Source organism: Episyrphus balteatus, chromosome 1 (assembly GCF_945859705.1).
Source record: "Episyrphus balteatus chromosome 1, idEpiBalt1.1, whole genome shotgun sequence".
NCBI classification, from domain to species: domain Eukaryota; kingdom Metazoa; phylum Arthropoda; class Insecta; order Diptera; family Syrphidae; genus Episyrphus; species Episyrphus balteatus.
The window spans coordinates 90,098,796-90,116,505 of record NC_079134.1 but is presented as its reverse complement, the minus strand read 5'-3'; the positions used below and the strand labels follow the sequence as shown (position 1 = coordinate 90,116,505).

Here is a 17,710-nt window from a genome sequence, read left to right as displayed (position 1 = left end):
TGTTCTTCCACGTTCCTAAACTTACCAAAAGCTTCTACCATTATTTCTTTGTAAAAGTTTGCATCTTTTTTCGAAGCGTGAAGCTTCAATTTTGCTATTGCACATCATAGCGTATTACTAGTATAACACATTTAAGTGCCCTTTGGTGGCGATGCGATAAAAGTTATTCTTTCTTAAACCAATGATATAGGACTAATATTAATATGGTCCATCTGAGTTGGTATGTTTACTTTAAAAGAAAACCACTCTTTACCTCATTTCTTCTCAGTTCGAATGCAACTATAAAATAGTTAACTTTTTTGTTTTCTTACACGAACTTAAAATGCTGTTATTTTGCATTTTGAGACTTTTTAAATGATGCGTACATTTTATAACTTCCGTGATAGAACAAACCAACACATTACCATCGCACTAAAACCATGTTTTTGACCGATTTTAGCGGCAAAGTGAAGGAAATTGCAGCTAGTTGTTAAATTATTTTTTTCTCTGCTCTTGATTTGGGTCTCATCTGTCTTATTTTATTATTTAATCACTAGTTTACAATATCTAAAACATATTGTCATCCAAATTTGGCAAATTTTTCAATATCTTTCGCAATTTGGCATAGTGCAATACATTTCCAATGTTAGCTTGTAATTATGCATTTTCTGTTATGCCTAATAGTAGCTCGTAGCCCATAATTGGTTATAATGTGCAAATAATGTCAAAGTTTAATACTTCTTTACTAAAATTAGTGTTGTCCATGATTTTTCATCATTTTTATCTAATTTAAGAGCTTGTTTCTATTCAAGTGACGCAAAAAAAACACTGTTTTTTGTGAAGTATTGCGAAAAAACGCAACTAGTAGCCATACGGTTTAAGTTTTGGGTTTTTCGTTTTTACAACATTGTTTGTTAAAAGTTTCTCTTTGAAAATGCAAAACCAAAAATGTACTAAGTTACCTCACCAAAGCGCCAATCGTTATTTTCTAAAGAAAAATTGTTGTTTCTATTCAAGTGACGCGCAGCGTACAAACATCTTTCTTGGAGTAATTCAGTCGGCCGATGCACACTGGGGCAGCTCCAAAGAGATCAGTGCGCTGTACTAAATGTATGTATAGTGTTTCTGATAATTATGTTTTATTAATTTTGTAATTAATATTTTTCATTCAATCAAATACTTTTGCTTAATAAACATTGTTCCTGTTTATATTATAAATATTCTTTTTATTGAGAACATTCTTCTTTTGGGGATCTGCATAATATTTCACAGGTACCAAGTGCTTCGTCATTACGAATATTTTAAAAATAAATTGAATTTGAATTATATAAAATAATGAATTAAAATTTGAATCTAAAACTACTACATTTTTGTTTAAAAATTTCATTATTGTGAATTTACTTTAAATGGTATAAAATTCAAATTTCGCGCCCATCCGGCCATATTAAATTTCAAAACATAAAATAAAGAAGAAGAAGAAAAAGAAATGAATAATAAAATCATTCCACACGAAGTAACCGCAGTCTATACACGCATTTTTATTTAAACTCGTTTTTCTCAAAAAAAAGTTAAATTTTCAAGTTTTTTAAATTTAAGCTCAAGTAAGAGCATCAATTCGTAAAAAAGATTACGAAATTTCATGGCGTCCGAGCAGTGACAAATTAAATCTAATAATTTGTTCAATTTAAAATCAAATTCGCGAAGTGATATACCTATCGTTATATGTATACATATATATACTAATAAACTTTAACTTAAAAAGTATACACGACGCGTGTGCATTTGATTTAAAAAACAATTCAAAATCAATTAATAAAATCGGTGGAATCATATTCGTGCGTGAGTGCATTAAAAAAAAAAAAAAAACAAAAAACAAAAAGACTGATATGCAGAGGAAACCACCCCCATTAGGATCCATTGGTGCATACATATTGCTTGGGAATAGCAACAACAACAAAAACCCCAATGTCAAAGAACAGCATTACGGACCCAAGGGAAGTCGACACAGAAACTGAGGTATCCACAAAAACTGAAAGTTTAATTTAATTAATTGCAAAAATTGCAACATTATTGTTCAATAATTTATTGAAATTTCAATTGATTTAATTGATTGCAAAAAGGTCCAACATTTATTGCATACTAAAAGCAACAACACAACTTTCAGTTTTTGTCTCTTTTGCAATACACATACACATAGATTACATATATTATATTGGTGAAACAAACAAAAGTGCGGTTTTATTTTTATTTAAAATTTTATTGAAATATATCATATATATTTATAAAAACAAAGTGATATTAAAACTAATAATAACTCACTACATAATCTTAAATTTAATTAATTAATCAAAAAGTAAAATTGCATCTTGCATTTCTATCTGTCGCGCTGCCGCCGCTGTCATCGTCCGTCGTACACATCGATATTTTATTTTGCAAAAACACACTCATAATTACTTTGTGCAATTGTTTCGAACTTTACGTTCATAGAATTGTAAACGCGATTTGTTAATTCAACAATAATTTGCGAGTTAATCAATTTAATTAAATTAAAATAAAACAATTTGCAAAATTCCGAAACTCGTGTTAATAGTGAAATTTGTTTACAATTTGTTTTGACATTTCACTCGTTTGACAGTTCGTTCAGTTGGTACTCTCTCTCTTTCGTTAAGTTATCAGCTGTCAACAGTGGTCGTGTTCAGTGACACAAAATAATTTCCAAATTCATCATTCGAAGAGTGTGTTCAGCAAAATATTTATAAAAAATATTTTATTTTTTTTTCTCGTTTCAAACAATTTCGATTTGAAATAAATAACTTTCGGCAATTTACACATAAATAGTTTTTTGAAATTAACTTTATTTTCGAAGAATTGCGTATATAGAAATAAACTAATTTTCTAAAGATTTTCCAATTTTTTAAATTCAGAAACTTAAGTGCAAATTGAATAGTTTGGATAAACTAATTCCAACAAATAAATTATTTTTCGAAAGTTACTAAGCAAATAAATTAATTACAATGACGGGCAAGAAACGGCAGGCATCACCAAAAAAGAATGCAGATCTTGAGAATTTAATTCATCAGCGATTACAAATTAAAAATAATATAATTCGCATTAAAACGGGTCTTGAAGAAAGAACTTTATCGTTAAATCCAATCGAATTAGAATGTCGATTAGATATTTTAAATTCATATATTGACCAATTAATGAATTGTCAGTCGGAAATAGAATCCATTGATCGAAATGATGATTCCCGCGGTGAATTGGAAGACATTTGTGTTGGTGCAAAAGCACTACTAATTTCACATGTCAACAAAAGACGAAAGTCGAGTGCAGTTGACTATTCTTTTAGCAACCCACACCATTCACGACTTCCAAAAATGTCTTTACCTAAATTCAGCGGCAAATACTCTGAGTATAAAAATTTCATCAGCCTTTTCGAAAGTTTAGTAGACAACGATCCAATTCTTCCGGATATTGAAAAGTTCAACCATTTAATTTCTTGTTTATCTGGTGCAGCTTTAGGAACAGTTAAGGCGTTCCAAATTACCGAACAAAACTATCCGAAAGCACTGGCGAGTTTAAAGAAAGTCTACGACAATAATTGTTTAATCTTTTTCGACAATGTTTCAAAACTTTTCGAATTAAAAGAAATTTCCAAACCATCCGCGTCTTCATTGCGAAGCATGATCGATACAGTTTCGCGCCCATCCGGCCATATTAAATTTCAAAACATAAAATAAAGAAGAAGAAGAAAAAGAAATGAATAATAAAATCATTCCACACGAAGTAACCGCAGTCTATACACGCATTTTTATTTAAACTCGTTTTTCTCAAAAAAAAGTTAAATTTTCAAGTTTTTTAAATTTAAGCTCAAGTAAGAGCATCAATTCGTAAAAAAGATTACGAAATTTCATGGCGTCCGAGCAGTGACAAATTAAATCTAATAATTTGTTCAATTTAAAATCAAATTCGCGAAGTGATATACCTATCGTTATATGTATACATATATATACTAATAAACTTTAACTTAAAAAGTATACACGACGCGTGTGCATTTGATTTAAAAAACAATTCAAAATCAATTAATAAAATCGGTGGAATCATATTCGTGCGTGAGTGCATTAAAAAAAAAAAAAAACAAAAAACAAAAAGACTGATATGCAGAGGAAACCACCCCCATTTCGTATATAGAAATAAACTAATTTTCTAAAGATTTTCCAATTTTTTAAATTCAGAAACTTAAGTGCAAATTGAATAGTTTGGATAAACTAATTCCAACAAATAAATTATTTTTCGAAAGTTACTAAGCAAATAAATTAATTACAATGACGGGCAAGAAACGGCAGGCATCACCAAAAAAGAATGCAGATCTTGAGAATTTAATTCATCAGCGATTACAAATTAAAAATAATATAATTCGCATTAAAACGGGTCTTGAAGAAAGAACTTTATCGTTAAATCCAATCGAATTAGAATGTCGATTAGATATTTTAAATTCATATATTGACCAATTAATGAATTGTCAGTCGGAAATAGAATCCATTGATCGAAATGATGATTCCCGCGGTGAATTGGAAGACATTTGTGTTGGTGCAAAAGCACTACTAATTTCACATGTCAACAAAAGACGAAAGTCGAGTGCAGTTGACTATTCTTTTAGCAACCCACACCATTCACGACTTCCAAAAATGTCTTTACCTAAATTCAGCGGCAAATACTCTGAGTATAAAAATTTCATCAGCCTTTTCGAAAGTTTAGTAGACAACGATCCAATGCTTCCGGATATTGAAAAGTTCAACCATTTAATTTCTTGTTTATCTGGTGCAGCTTTAGGAACAGTTAAGGCGTTCCAAATTACCGAACAAAACTATCCGAAAGCACTGGCGAGTTTAAAGAAAGTCTACGACAATAATTGTTTAATCTTTTTCGACAATGTTTCAAAACTTTTCGAATTAAAAGAAATTTCCAAACCATCCGCGTCTTCATTGCGAAGCATGATCGATACAGTTTCTGCAATTTATGATTCGCTTCTTTCATTGGGAGATGAAAAGAATATAACAAACGCGATCATAATACATTTAGTTATGTCAAAGGTGGATGCAACCACAAGGTCAAAATGGGAAGAACAATTAGATTTTAATACTCTTCCTTTGTGGAAAGATTGTGAAGAAGCTCTTAATAAAAGATATCAGCATCTTTCTGCTGAAGAAGCTTCAAGTTCAAAATTCAAATCTTCCGATAAGCAATCCAAGCTTAACCAAGATTCAAGTCGTTTTAGAAATCAAAAATCTTCATTTGCTTGTGTAAACTCGCAACAAAATAAATCCAAATGCATATATTGCAAATCAAACGACCATTACATAACTACGTGTCAAAATTTTACTTTATTGTCTGTCCAGCAAAGATTCGAATATGCTAAAGGTGTTCCAATTTGCATTAACTGCCTTCGAAAAGGACACACAGTTTCGAAATGCAAAATGAGTCGGTGCAGCGTTTGCAATCGATCTCATCATACATTGCTGCATCAGTACGAATCAACTTTTAATAGTCCACCGACACAAGCATCAACAAGTTTTCAAGCTATGCATGCCTCTGTTTCGAGTGATAAAGTTATTCTTGCTACTGCAATCGTGCAAATAAAGGGCAGTTCTGGAGAATATATGCCAGCTCGAGCATTACTTGATTCTGGCTCTCAATTAAACTTCATCACAGAAGAATTAGCCCAAAGATTAAAACTTCGAAAAGAAGAAAAACCTCTGAATCTGCTTGGCATTGGAAAGGCAAGTACTACAGTAAATAAAAAAGTACATGCAGAAGTAAAATCAAGACTTAATGATCATTCGTTTTCTGCTGATTATTGGGTAATGAACTCAATATCCTCGTACCAGCCGGATCAAACAATAAATACTTTGGATTGGAATATTCCTTCCAACATTCAACTAGCTGATCCGTATTTCAATAAGCCACAAAAAATTGACCTACTTATTGGAGCAGACACATTTTTTGAATTGTTGTCTGTTGGTCAAATTAAACAAGGTCCCGAATTTCCAACTATTCAAAAGACACTTCTTGGTTGGATAATATCTGGGAAATACCCCAAGGGTACAAATAAAAATACCAAGCATTGCAATCTGGTATATCAGTCTGAAGATTTATCAGATTTAGACGAAAAGATACCAAAGCTTTGGTTATTGGAAGAAATTCCTGGAGAAACGAAAAAATATTTCACTCCAGAACAACAATTGTGTGAAAAGCACTTTGTTGAAAATACAAAACTTTTGCCGACAGGTCGTTTTGAGGTAAAACTTCCATTCAAATTATCCTCAAACTCGCTTGGAGCATCATTCGAAACTGCCAAACGCAGATTTCTCGCACTTGAGCGAAAGCTATCCAAAGATAGCATTTTGAGAGGCATGTATATGGATTTCATGAAAGAATATATTGCGTTGGGACATATGTCACCAACAAATAATGAAATCCCAAAGGGCCCGCACTATTTCATTCCACATCAGTGTGTTTTGCGACCGCAGAGCACAAGTACAAAGTTGAGAGTTGTTTTCGACGCCTCAAGTCGAACATCTACTATCACTGAATGACACCTTGATGGTTGGGCCAACCATTCAAGAGGAGCTATTTTCGACGTTGCTCCGTTTTCGTACACACAAATATGCCATTACGGCTGATATTACGAAAATGTACCGGCAAGTTCTTGTTGCTGAAGAGCACACGAAATACCAGCTCATAGTGTGTAGGCAGCATCCGTCACAACCACTGCAAATCTTTCGATTAACCCTCCAGTAGGCGCGTGGGTAAAAGCGACACGAGTGGGCGCGTGGTCTACGACTGTAGACCATTTTATTTGGCCCAAAAATACATTTGGAATAGCATTTTTAGTATTCAAATCATGGTCAGATTATAGAGGACTATATTATTTTCCATATTCATCACTTTAAGTAAAAAAAATTATTGATACACTGAAAAAAAAAATCGAAAACAAAAACAACTCACATTTTTAGGAATTTTCGTAATCCTTTTTTATTAAAAAAAAAAAAAAATACTTAAAAAAAGTTAATAACAAAAAAAAACTTATTTTTCAGTAGATAATAAACCAAATAAAATGGTAAATTAAAAAAAAGGAACATTATACAAGAAACAAAAAAAATATCAGACTTCAAAAATTTCATTTTTTGTGATCACATTTTTCTTACTTCACAACAAAAAAAAACAAAAAAGTAAAATTAACATACAAAACAAATTCATTTGAAAGTTACAAAACACAATAAAAATGTGCATTAAAAATCACAATCTGTGCATACACTTTTCAAGTGGTCCTTACAAGCAAATTTCCCACATTTTGCGCACCTCACTCTAGAAGACTTATTTTTATTTCGTGGACAAATTGCACAACGTCCAACGTAGCATGCAGTTGTGGCCGGGATAGAGGGTTGAATTACTGCATCAATCCCTAAAAGCGTAAGAGCTCTTTGGCGCGTTACCCTTGGCAATTGCAGAACTGTTGACCTTACTTGAATTTGTGGCCGGATCAGTTCCCAGGCAAACTGTTCTATGAAATTGCTTCGTTTTATAACTTTTTCGGGATTGTTTGACTTATATATACAAAGCGCATTTATGCCAGAAATATTTAGTAGATCATAGAATATGACCATGGGCCACCGGCGGGTATTCCTTGAAACATCGTAGTTTTGGCAAAGTTGATCCACCATATCCACACCAATTTTTGTATGATTATAGTCCGTTATCATCTCCGGTTTTCTTTGATCACCAGTACTCGAGTCGATTGCATCGTCGTTATGCATTGAAGACAACAATATTACTGAACGATTTTTTTTTTGGCAGTAGGACACAATTGTGCAGTTTTCTTGGAATCCAAAAATTGATGTATACTCCTCTCTATTCTTTTTTGGTAAAAACTCGGAAGGAACCTCACGTCTATTTTTCCGAATAGTTCCAGTGTATGTTAGTTTTTTATTTTTCAGCTTATTGACAAGTGAAAGGCTGGTAAACCAATTATCTCCCGTTATATTTCTTTTTGTCCCTTCAACGGGTTGTACCATTCTCAGCGTAATATCTTCACCATTATTTTTGAATTTGAAAGGGCCGTCTGGTTGGGTACCAACGTATGGCTCAAGATTTAAAGTGTAAAAAGTTTTTGCGTCAACTAAAGCAAACGTTTTTATACCATATTTTGCTGGCTTGCTAGGTATGTACTGCTTGAATGCACATCGTCCTCTGAAAGCTAGCAATTGTTCGTCTACTGTTAGATATTCACTCGGAATAAAATTATTTTGAAAGTTATTCAAACAAATTTCAAACAGCTCTCTGATTGGTGCTAATTTGTCGATTTCTTTTCTTTCATCTCTTGTCCGATAGTCGTCAAATCTCAAACTCCGCAAAAGGAATCGAAATCTCTTTTCACTCATTGCGAGATAACAAGCTTCGATTCCGCTTCCTCTTGCGTTGTCCCATATCTTGTGTGTGTTTTTCCTCGAGCTTTTGAAAGTTCCAATCAAAAAGAGAATTCCAATAACAGCACGAATCTCCGTTTCATTCGTATTTCTTGCGTCGCGATCTCTCTGGAAATGATTTCTATTTTTTTCAATCCATATGTTTGTGCAGTGTGTAACAACTCCGATGGCAGCGTCGTTTATGAATAAATTGAGGCATTCAATTTCAGTTTTGGCGTGACGACCGTCGCCTTTAGTTCCAGGAAGGAGTTTTATTATATTTTCCGATCGTACTCGCGTCTGAAGATTGGGTCTCGCTTTTTTCCATTTTGTCGTCTTGTCTTTCCCAATAAAATATCTATCATTTGACTCTTGTGGGGAATTATCATCGTCTGATTCAGACCACTCCTGCTCAGTTTCAGTGTTGTGTTCGCTTTGTTCACCATCTTCACTCATACTTACATCATAATTTTCTTCCTCATCGCTAAACGGACTTTCCTCGCCACTCGACAGGTCACCGAGCCAAAAGTTGTTTCCTGCGCTAGTTGAAGCCATAATCTGTATTAAATTAACAATTTTAAAATAAAAGTAGCTTCAAATTTACATTCCCTCCTTACAATTTCAAAAATGAAAAAAAAATAATTTTGTAACACGAGTGGGCGCGTGGTCTACGATCGTAGACCAAGAGAATTTGAACACTTTTAAAATTGACGTCCGTCCCCTCCGCGAACAAATAGGATACTAATTAGGTAGAGCAACTAATTATCTACAGCTATTGTGAAGGATGGCGAAAAAAAAATGTTTTTCTGAGAATGGCGACATTTTAAAAAAGGCTGGTCTACACCCGTAGACCACGCGCCTACTGGAGGGTTAAACACTGTAACGTATGGTACGTCTCCGGCGCCATTTTTGGCGATACGGTGTTTAAAGATGTTGGGCGATGCTAACGAGTCTGCTTTCCCTACGGGGTCAGATGTTATTCGAAGAGATTTTTACGTTGATGATCTCTTAACTGGTGCCGATAATCTCGAAACACTTAAAATAATGAAATTCGAGATTCAAGAAATCCTTACAAAAGGAGGGTTTCAATTAGCCAAATGGTTTTCAAATCATCCAAGGTATCTTAATACTGAGAGTTCTGAAAAATCAATAAATTTTAATGATTCAGACTACACAAAAACTCTGGGAATTTGTTGGCACCCTAAAGAAGATACATTTAGCTTCAATTTGGACAATAATTTCCATGATCTACGAGCTACTAAGAGAAACATACTATCAGTTTCCGCTCGTCTTTTCGATCCTCTTGGTTTGTTATGCCCCATAGTAACCAAAGCAAAAATCTTATTACAAGAGCTTTGGATAGCAAAAATTGATTGGGATGAGTCGATTCCATTGCGCCTTGATACCAGTTGGCAAAATTTCAAAACTAATTTATCTCAACTTGGCGAGATAAAACTACCTAGATTTGTCGAAACTCATTCGAACGCAAAAATTCAAGTTCATGGGTTTGCCGATGCTTCGACGAGAGCTTACGGTTGTTGTATTTACATCCGAAGCCAAAGCACGGCCGGTATCAAGTCGACGCTATTAACTGCAAAGTCTAGGGTGGCCCCTTTGAAAACAAAATCGATCCCTCGATTAGAACTTTGCGCAGCGCATACTCTTGCTAAGTTATGGACAAGAGTAGAGGCAATGTTGAGTCTTGACGTCGAACAAGTTATTTTCTGGACCGATTCCGAAATAACTTTGCATTGGATAAAAACACATCCATCTACGCTTACAACTTTTGTAGCAAATAGAGTGTCCGACATCCAAGAGTGGACACAAAAAGTATCATGGAGACATGTACCAACAAAACAAAATCCAGCAGACATTCTGTCAAGAGGCTGTAATGTTGAAGAAATCAATGCGTCAATTTGGTTCGAAGGTCCACAGTTCTTATTGAACGAACAATCATCGTGGCCGGTCAATTCGCATTTTGAGTTGTCTCCAGAAGATGAAGCTTTAGAAAAACGTAAAATAAATATGGCTCTAATAGCAGTAGAAAAACCTCGAACTAAACTTCTAGATTTTATAGAAGAAGAATCCTCATATACCGACCTTATAACTACGTTTGCTTACATAATGCGATTCTTTAAAATATCAAAAAACAAAACAGATAAAATATTGGAAGAATTGCCAACGGCAAAAGAGAGAAACTTGGCGTTTCTAAGAATAGTTGAAATCGTCCAAAGTTATGAATTTCCAGAAGAAATTGAAAAACTTCGTAGGAAAATAACTCTTCAAAATAGTATTCAAAAACTTAATCCGTTTATTCATGAGTTTCAAGACAACGAATTTTCATTTTCGCAGATTCGTGTAGGTGGTCGTCTTTTGAACGCTCCAATTGAATATGATGCAAAATTCCCACTTTTGTTAACGAAAAATTCACCATTTGTAAAAACGTACTTAACGTATTTGCACCGAAAAAATTGCCATGCTGGACCTCAAGCTATGGTGGCATTGCTTCGAGAAAAGATTTGGCTAATAAATGCCAAAGAAGCTTGCCAAAAGGTTGTGCGACAATGTATTAATTGTTTTAAGTACAAACCGAAATTACTTACCCAAATCATGGGTAATCTACCAGCGGATCGATTGCGAGCGCAACGACCGTTTTTAGTATGTGGAGTAGATTTCTGTGGCCCGGTAAATACCACTCTTAAAATTCGTGGCCGGCCGCCGAATAAAACTTATATTTGCGTTTTTGTTTGTTTCGCCTCCAAAGCTGTACATATTGAATTAGCTTCTAATTTGTCGTCTGAATGTTTTATTCTCGCCCTCAAAAGGTTTATCTGTCGCCGAGGGATTCCGAAGACGATGTATTGCGACAACGGGACGAACGGGCCTATGGGAGGCGGCGGTCAAAGCGGCGAAAACGCTGTTACAGCGTACCGTGGCCAACGCACTCCTTACAACCGAAGAGCTGCTCACCGTGGTGATCGAGGTCGAGGCAATCCTCAATTCAAGGCCAATCGCACCACTAAGCGCCGATCCCAACGACGGAGAAGCCCTCACACCAGCGCATCTGCTAATAGGCAGCAGCTTACGATCGCTGCCCCCAGAACCAGTGCCGGAACGGCAAACGGGCTGCTTGAAAAGATGGCAGCTTCTATGCTGGCTCAAGCAGCAGTTCTGGCAGAAGTGGTCCAGGGAGTATCTGCTTGGCCTACAAGCGCGATCCAAGTGGATACTGGAGCAGCCCAATCTCGTCGTGGGCAAACTCGTCCTAATCCACGAGGACAACTTACCTCCTCAGCGGTGGAAAACAGGCCGCGTTATAGGGGTCGTCGAAGGGCAGGACGGCAAGGTCAGGGTCGCCGACGTCAAAACGTCCAACGGCGTGCTTAGACGCCCAATCGTTAAACTGGCCCCCCTTCCTGATGAAGACTCTTGAAGACTACAGCCTTTCAACGTGGCCGGTGTTTCGTCATTACGAATATTTTAAAAATAAATTGAATTTGAATTATATAAAATAATGAATTAAAATTTGAATCTAAAACTACTACATTTTTGTTTAAAAATTTCATTATTGTGAATTTACTTTAAATGGTATAAAATTCAAATTTCGCGCCCATCCGGCCATATTTAATTTCAAAACATAAAATAAAGAAGAAGAAGAAAAAGAAATGAATAATAAAATCATTCCACACGAAGTAACCGCACTCTATACACGCATTTTTATATGAACTCGTTTTTCTCAAAAAAAGTTAAATTTTCAAGTTTTTTAAATTTAAGCTCAAGTAAGAGCATCAATTCGTAAAAAAGATTACGAAATTTCACCAAGAGTTCTATTGAAGTAAAATTATAGCGATTATTTTCAATAGAAGAATTTTAGTTCAAGATTTTTTAATTATTTTAATTTGATTTCAAAATTTGCATACGATTGAAATGGCTGGCAGTGTTCCCACGTATAGTTCCTCAAACGATTTGTGGGAATACGTCTCGGGGGCATCTGAAAAGCCAACTGAACCTCCTGCTGCAGTTCAAGAATGGTGTAAACAAGATGGAAAGGCCAGAGCTGACCTGATTTTCTCCATTCATCCTTTGGAACTAAAGTAGATTCGTGGATGCGAAACATCACGAAGTGTGTGACTCACACTCAAGTTAGCGTCAATTTACGCTTCAAAAGGTCCAGCAAGGAAGGCATCACTGTTGAAACAGTTAATCCTTCAAAAGCTAGACGATAGCGGTGATGTGAGGGAGCATATGGCAAATTTTTTCGATGCGGTGGATAAGCTTGAAAGCATGAAAGTGACCATAAATGGTGATTTATTGTCAATAATGCTTTTGTATAGCCTTCCGTCTTCTTTCGAAAATTTCCGATGTGCGATCGAATCTCGCGATGATGTTCCTTCTGCTGAAGCATTGAAAGTCAAGATTATTGAAGAATGCGAAGCAAGAAAGCAATCAACTGAGGGTGCAGTTATTGCAATGTCATCAAGAAATTCAAGAGGTTCGTTTAAGACTCAACATAGGTCTGGAGAATTATCGCATAAAAAGGTAAAATGTTTTAAATGTGGTATTACAGGTCACAAGGCGAATGTGTGTCAAACTAAGAAGTCTGAATTCCCCAAAAAGAAGTCAAAGCAATATGCGCATAATACAGACGATTCGTTTGCTGTAAATTATCTTACGAATTCGCTATGCAAAGACGAATCGGGAATGGATTCTTGAAAGTGGTTGCACATCTCATTTGTGCGGTGATGAAGTTCTTTTCCAATCCTTACATGAATCACCTAAGGCAAAGCTGAACCTTGCTAGCAATGCAACAGCCAAAGTCAAAGGAAGAGGTATTGTGCATTTAACTGCGGCTAGCGATAAAGGTCCTCGCTTGATTGAATTCAAGGACACTTTATTTGTCCCGGAGTTGCGAACAAATTTAATTTTAGTAGCACGACACACTAATAAGGGACATGAAGTCAAGTTTGAGAAGGAATTAGATATTGTTCAAGCTAAAGTTGTACAATTTCTATGATTGCCGATAGAAGAGGTGATCTTTAAATAGTAAGAGAACAGCTCAATTGCGCAAAAGTGGTTGTCCGACCTGATTGCTCCGAACTGTTGAAGTGGCATGAAAGGTTGAGTCATTTGAACAGCAAAGACATTTTAAAGCTGATTCAAATCGGTGGAATTCCTGCGATTAATACGAAATACCATGAAAAACTTGATTTCGATGTGTGCATTAAAGGAAAGATGGTGGGAACACCATTTCAAAAATCTCGTGAATCTTGTGAAGAGATTTCAAAAGTAATACATTCTGATGTTGTTGGTCCATTTCGAAAAGAATCAATCTGTGGTGCAAAATATTTTGTCACATTTATAGATGAAAGTACTAGATGGTGGGAGGTTTATTCTGAAACAGAAAAGTGGCGTTTTTGATGCATTCAAAATGTATCAAAATTATGTTGAAAGGCAAACTGGCGCAAAAATAAAATATCTACAATCAGATAATGGTTGTGAGTATTGTAATGCTAATTTTGATCGATATCTTTCAGATAGAGGCATTAAGAGAAGATTGACGATTCCTCACACTCATTTGGGTCGAAGGTGCACATTTTGGACAACAATCTAGGCACGGATAAGCTAGCGACAAGATCTGTTGAAGGAATTTTTGTTGGGTATCCGCGAGAAAGTAAAGGATATCGCGTGTGGGTACCGAGTAAACGTCAAATTGTGCATATTCGTGATCTGAAATTCGTTGAAGAGAAATCATAAGAACTTCCAAATGATTGTTCTGCTGAAGTAGATGAGTTGTTCATTTTGTGGCAAAATAGAAAGCCCGAAAAATTGAAAGATGAAGTTATTTCTGAAGAAAAACATGAATCAAACGAACAAAATTCACTTACCTATCTTAAAAGAGCTCCTGGAAGGCCAGGTTTACTTCGCACTGGAAGCGGAGGGCGTCCAAGAAAACTTTTTCAAACAACAGAATCGAAGGAAGAAAACGAAGAAGAAAACCTTCAAAGATTAGCTGAACCTGAAAACGAAATTGAAGAGTTTGGTGGAAATTTCGTTTCCGATTCTTTATAATTAAAAAAATATATACTTTTGTCTCATAGAGACATAACAATTAATTAAAACGCAAGAATTTATTTAATATATTATTAACTAAATAAGCTTCCCATCCCTTACCACGGATGCACAGTGTGGCCAATCACGAATCTAGCTGGACAAAATTAATAACTCGCGTTTAATCGACTTTTTTTCTAAACAGTTTTAAACAAATGAATGTGAATAGATAAAATTCTATAAAAAAGAAAGATTTTTTAAAAAGAAATCTATAATTTCTGCAAAAAGTGGGTCAAAATAGTGATGAAGAAAATGCATTTTTGATTATGTTTCCGTAAACATATTCTATGATTGGATATACTTAATTATTTAAAAAAACGCTTGAAAAATCTCAATAAATAAAAACTCTATTGCTATTCACGAAAAAAGAGAGGCAGAATAATTAGGTTTTATTAACAAATAGAACTTTTACACACGTTTTTGCCAGGTGACATACATGATTTATTTTCTCAATATCATGCTTTAAATTAAAATGTTAGCAATGATTTTAATTAAATATGCTTCACAATCATAAAAAATGGCATCACCTTTAAAAATATCTGCAGATAATTTAAAAAAGTAACTCCTTTTTGTGCGATGCAAACTTGAAACATAAGGGCCTATTAAAAACAGCTGTGTTTATATTACCTTCGATGTTTTTCAAGCTAATAATTCTCTAAATTTAAGATGTTTAAGATGTTCCGACAGAAAAGCATCATTCATCAATGATAATGCCTCATTAGATTGAAAACTCCAGTGGTCTAGTGGTTCCAGAGGATCAGAACTTAATCTTTTATACATTTTGATCCTTCACTCAAAGAACATTTCTATAAATCCTTTCCGGTATTATTGGAATATGCTTTTTAAATTTTGCGGAGAGCGATTCTAATGATTTTAACTATTTTCTAATGGATAGGTGCACTTAGGAGACTTTTAACCTTCCGTTTGTTATTTTTTTTTCCGTTTTTTTAGTTTTTAAAAATTCTTTTCTACTTTTGTTTCACTATCTACTGTTTTTGTTTATGTAGTTATCACATAATATTGGTCAAGCAAAATGAAATTCATGTTTAAAGAGTGGTCCAAAGTGTCTTCCACCTTTTTTGTCTTTTTTCGCTTAACTTGAAGCACAAAACTTTTATATATGTTTTTAATTTTTATTTATTGTCAAAAATGTTCCAAAGATGATACCTGCTCATTAAAAGATCAAAAAAACTGTCTTTTCGATCTTATTTGGCAGTTTTGACACATTTTTCGAAAATTTGTTTTTTTGAATATCTTGACTTCATTTTGAAAAGTGAAAAAAGTTGTATGGCGGTCGAGAAAACGCGAGACATGTAACTAGCTAATCTTAATGACAACACTCCACCAAACACTAATTAATTAATTTCAGACCGGAAAAATGCGGAAAAATTAACTTTACCTCTATTTGAAAAACAAAGATATTTTTTTTTGCACTTCCTAGCCTTCATACAGAATTTATTTTTTTTTAAATAGTTGCAATGGTAATTAATAAATAAAAATTATAATACCTTACCCCCAAATGTAGATTAACAATTAAAAAAAACAATTACAACAAAAAAACTACCACAGCGTTTTTAGTCGTCAACCAAACTCAAGCGAAAAATAGAATACTTTGTATTATCTCCATCCAACTGTTGACAAGAACCAACTTTCAAGCTTAGCTTACGATAATCCGAGATGAAAACAAAAAAAACAAACATGAATTACAGTTACCCATTGTATTGAGAAGCTCTGCTCATGATTTAAAATCATGTGGCTAAACTTTTTTTTTTCTATTTTGTCCAGTCAGATTGGCGAATTACCACACTGTGGGATGGGGGGAAATCTTCAGCTGAACGTAGAACTAAGACTGAATTAAGACTGAAAATTACAATGTTTGACCCTTTTTATGATTATTATATGCGACATCCACTGAAGATCGTTTGCCCACTGCCCACTGATTTCAATAATTTTCTTATGATCCCTATGCATTGCGACTTGGATGCGAATATCTTCTAAACGGTTAAAGCAACCAATTTGAGGCCAAGGACTTTTTTGTAGAACATTTAAGACCCTACGATAATCCATCTTACTAATTTAATAATAATGACTTTTCAGTGAATTAGAAAATTTTAAAAAGAAAAAAAAAGTTTTTATATTTTTGTTTAACTTTGACCTCGAATATCTTTCAAATGGTTAGATTAATAAAAAAAGTTAATAAGATCTTTTTTGTGGAGCAATCTGTTTCCTACAAGAATATGTCATGTGCGTTTGATTATTATTATTTTTCAATTTGTTACAAAATTTAGAATAAAAAACGAATTTTTAAAGATATTCTCGATTTTTGGACCTCAAATATCTACTAAACGGTTAGATAATTCAAAAAAGTGTATTTAACTTTTTTTGTAGAGCGTTCAATTTTCAACAAAAATATGTAAAAAAAATTGGCTTAAAAGTCAATTAATAAAAAATTTTTTTTTTTTTCTTGTAGAAGCTTGATTTAAAAATGGAAAATTGAAAAGTGGAGGACCTTCCCAATAAGATAAAGAGCTCATATTTGGTGAGTATATTCTAGAGGTGTTTAGCAATCGAGTTTTCGAAGTACCAAATCAAAAAAAACGAATTTCCATTTTTTTTACCCACCCTTATATACAGGGTGTCCCACAGTCACCACCCCGAACGAAAACCATGGATTCCTGCATTTTAAGTCCAAAAACTTAAGAGGTAATTTTCTCGTTTTCGTTCCGTTTTCGAGTTATCACGGTTTTTATGATATTTGTTCTCTTTTCCCTTATCTGGCTTTATCTTTGCCAAACAGAATAGGGGCACGGCCTAGCTCGACGGATGGGGAGTGGTTCTTGCCCCCTCTTCATCATTTCCAAATCAACAAATCAAATATCATGCCAGGAAATGTATAGTATAGGATAGGAAACGGAAATATTAGGATAAGGAAACGGAAGTTTTGAAGCAACGGTTTGAAAACAAAATCTTAAACATAAACTCTTACAACTAACTAACTATAAATATGTTTTATATTTTTTTATATTCTTATAACCAAATATAAAAATATAAGAAATGATATCAATATAAATAGATATGACCAATTTTTATATCAAATAAAACTAACCTAATTAACCTATTTTTCACAAACCTTTCAAAATACAATACTTCACCCAGAC

General features: G+C 34.2%; 5 protein-coding genes across 7 annotated transcripts in view; 3 read left to right on the top strand and 2 right to left on the bottom strand.

The window, feature by feature from the left end:
- The window catches only part of LOC129907323 (benign gonial cell neoplasm protein), a 222,312-nt gene that overhangs the window by 75,026 nt on the left and 129,576 nt on the right, over nt 1-17,710 (bottom strand). The window contains exon 3 of one of the 2 annotated variants that reach the window (XM_055983492.1): nt 14,353-14,460. The exons of the other annotated variant lie outside the window; for it this stretch is intronic. Coding sequence (XP_055839467.1) covers nt 14,451-14,460 — 10 coding nt within the window. The 3' untranslated portion in view covers nt 14,353-14,450. Of the gene's footprint in view, nt 1-14,352; nt 14,461-17,710 lie in introns of those variants that run through there. 2 annotated transcript variants of the gene reach the window in all.
- On the top strand, nt 2,994-3,940 carry LOC129908323 (uncharacterized). The gene is made up of 2 exons (XM_055984741.1): nt 2,994-3,582; nt 3,849-3,940. Exons 1-2 carry the CDS (start codon nt 2,994-2,996, stop codon nt 3,938-3,940), a joined length of 681 nt encoding a protein of 226 aa, XP_055840716.1.
- Nucleotides 4,305-6,575, top strand: LOC129908312 (uncharacterized). The gene is made up of 2 exons (XM_055984729.1): nt 4,305-4,866; nt 4,939-6,575. The coding sequence occupies exons 1-2, from the start codon at nt 4,305-4,307 to the stop codon at nt 6,573-6,575; spliced, it is 2,199 nt and encodes a 732-aa protein (XP_055840704.1).
- Nucleotides 7,272-9,313, bottom strand: LOC129907412 (piggyBac transposable element-derived protein 4-like). Its single transcript, XM_055983605.1, has one exon. It carries the CDS (start codon nt 8,997-8,999, stop codon nt 7,272-7,274), a length of 1,728 nt encoding a protein of 575 aa, XP_055839580.1. The 5' UTR covers nt 9,000-9,313.
- On the top strand, nt 9,323-17,670 carry LOC129907383 (uncharacterized). Of its 2 annotated transcripts, XM_055983559.1 has the most exons (3): nt 9,323-17,091; nt 17,187-17,255; nt 17,350-17,670. In XM_055983559.1, exon 1 carries the CDS (start codon nt 9,375-9,377, stop codon nt 11,829-11,831), a length of 2,457 nt encoding a protein of 818 aa, XP_055839534.1. In that variant the 5' UTR covers nt 9,323-9,374; the 3' UTR covers nt 11,832-17,091; nt 17,187-17,255; nt 17,350-17,670. The 2 variants fall into 2 exon arrangements, with proteins under 2 accessions (XP_055839534.1, XP_055839524.1); XM_055983549.1 differs by having other exon boundaries at nt 9,323-17,255.

Excerpts from the sequence above, each read along its gene's own strand:
- LOC129908323 (XM_055984741.1), top strand. The coding sequence starts at position 2,994 with ATGACGGGCAAGAAACGGCAGGCATCACCAAAAAAGAATGCAGATCTT. Across the intron at positions 3,583-3,848 it reads GAAAGTCTACGACAATAATT|CTCAAGTAAGAGCATCAATT; the intron begins GTTTAATCTTTT and ends TTTAAATTTAAG.
- LOC129908312 (XM_055984729.1), top strand. The coding sequence starts at position 4,305 with ATGACGGGCAAGAAACGGCAGGCATCACCAAAAAAGAATGCAGATCTT. Across the intron at positions 4,867-4,938 it reads CTATCCGAAAGCACTGGCGA|AAATTTCCAAACCATCCGCG; the intron begins GTTTAAAGAAAG and ends TCGAATTAAAAG.
- LOC129907412 (XM_055983605.1), bottom strand. The coding sequence starts at position 8,999 with ATGGCTTCAACTAGCGCAGGAAACAACTTTTGGCTCGGTGACCTGTCG.
- LOC129907383 (XM_055983559.1), top strand. The coding sequence starts at position 9,375 with ATGTTGGGCGATGCTAACGAGTCTGCTTTCCCTACGGGGTCAGATGTT.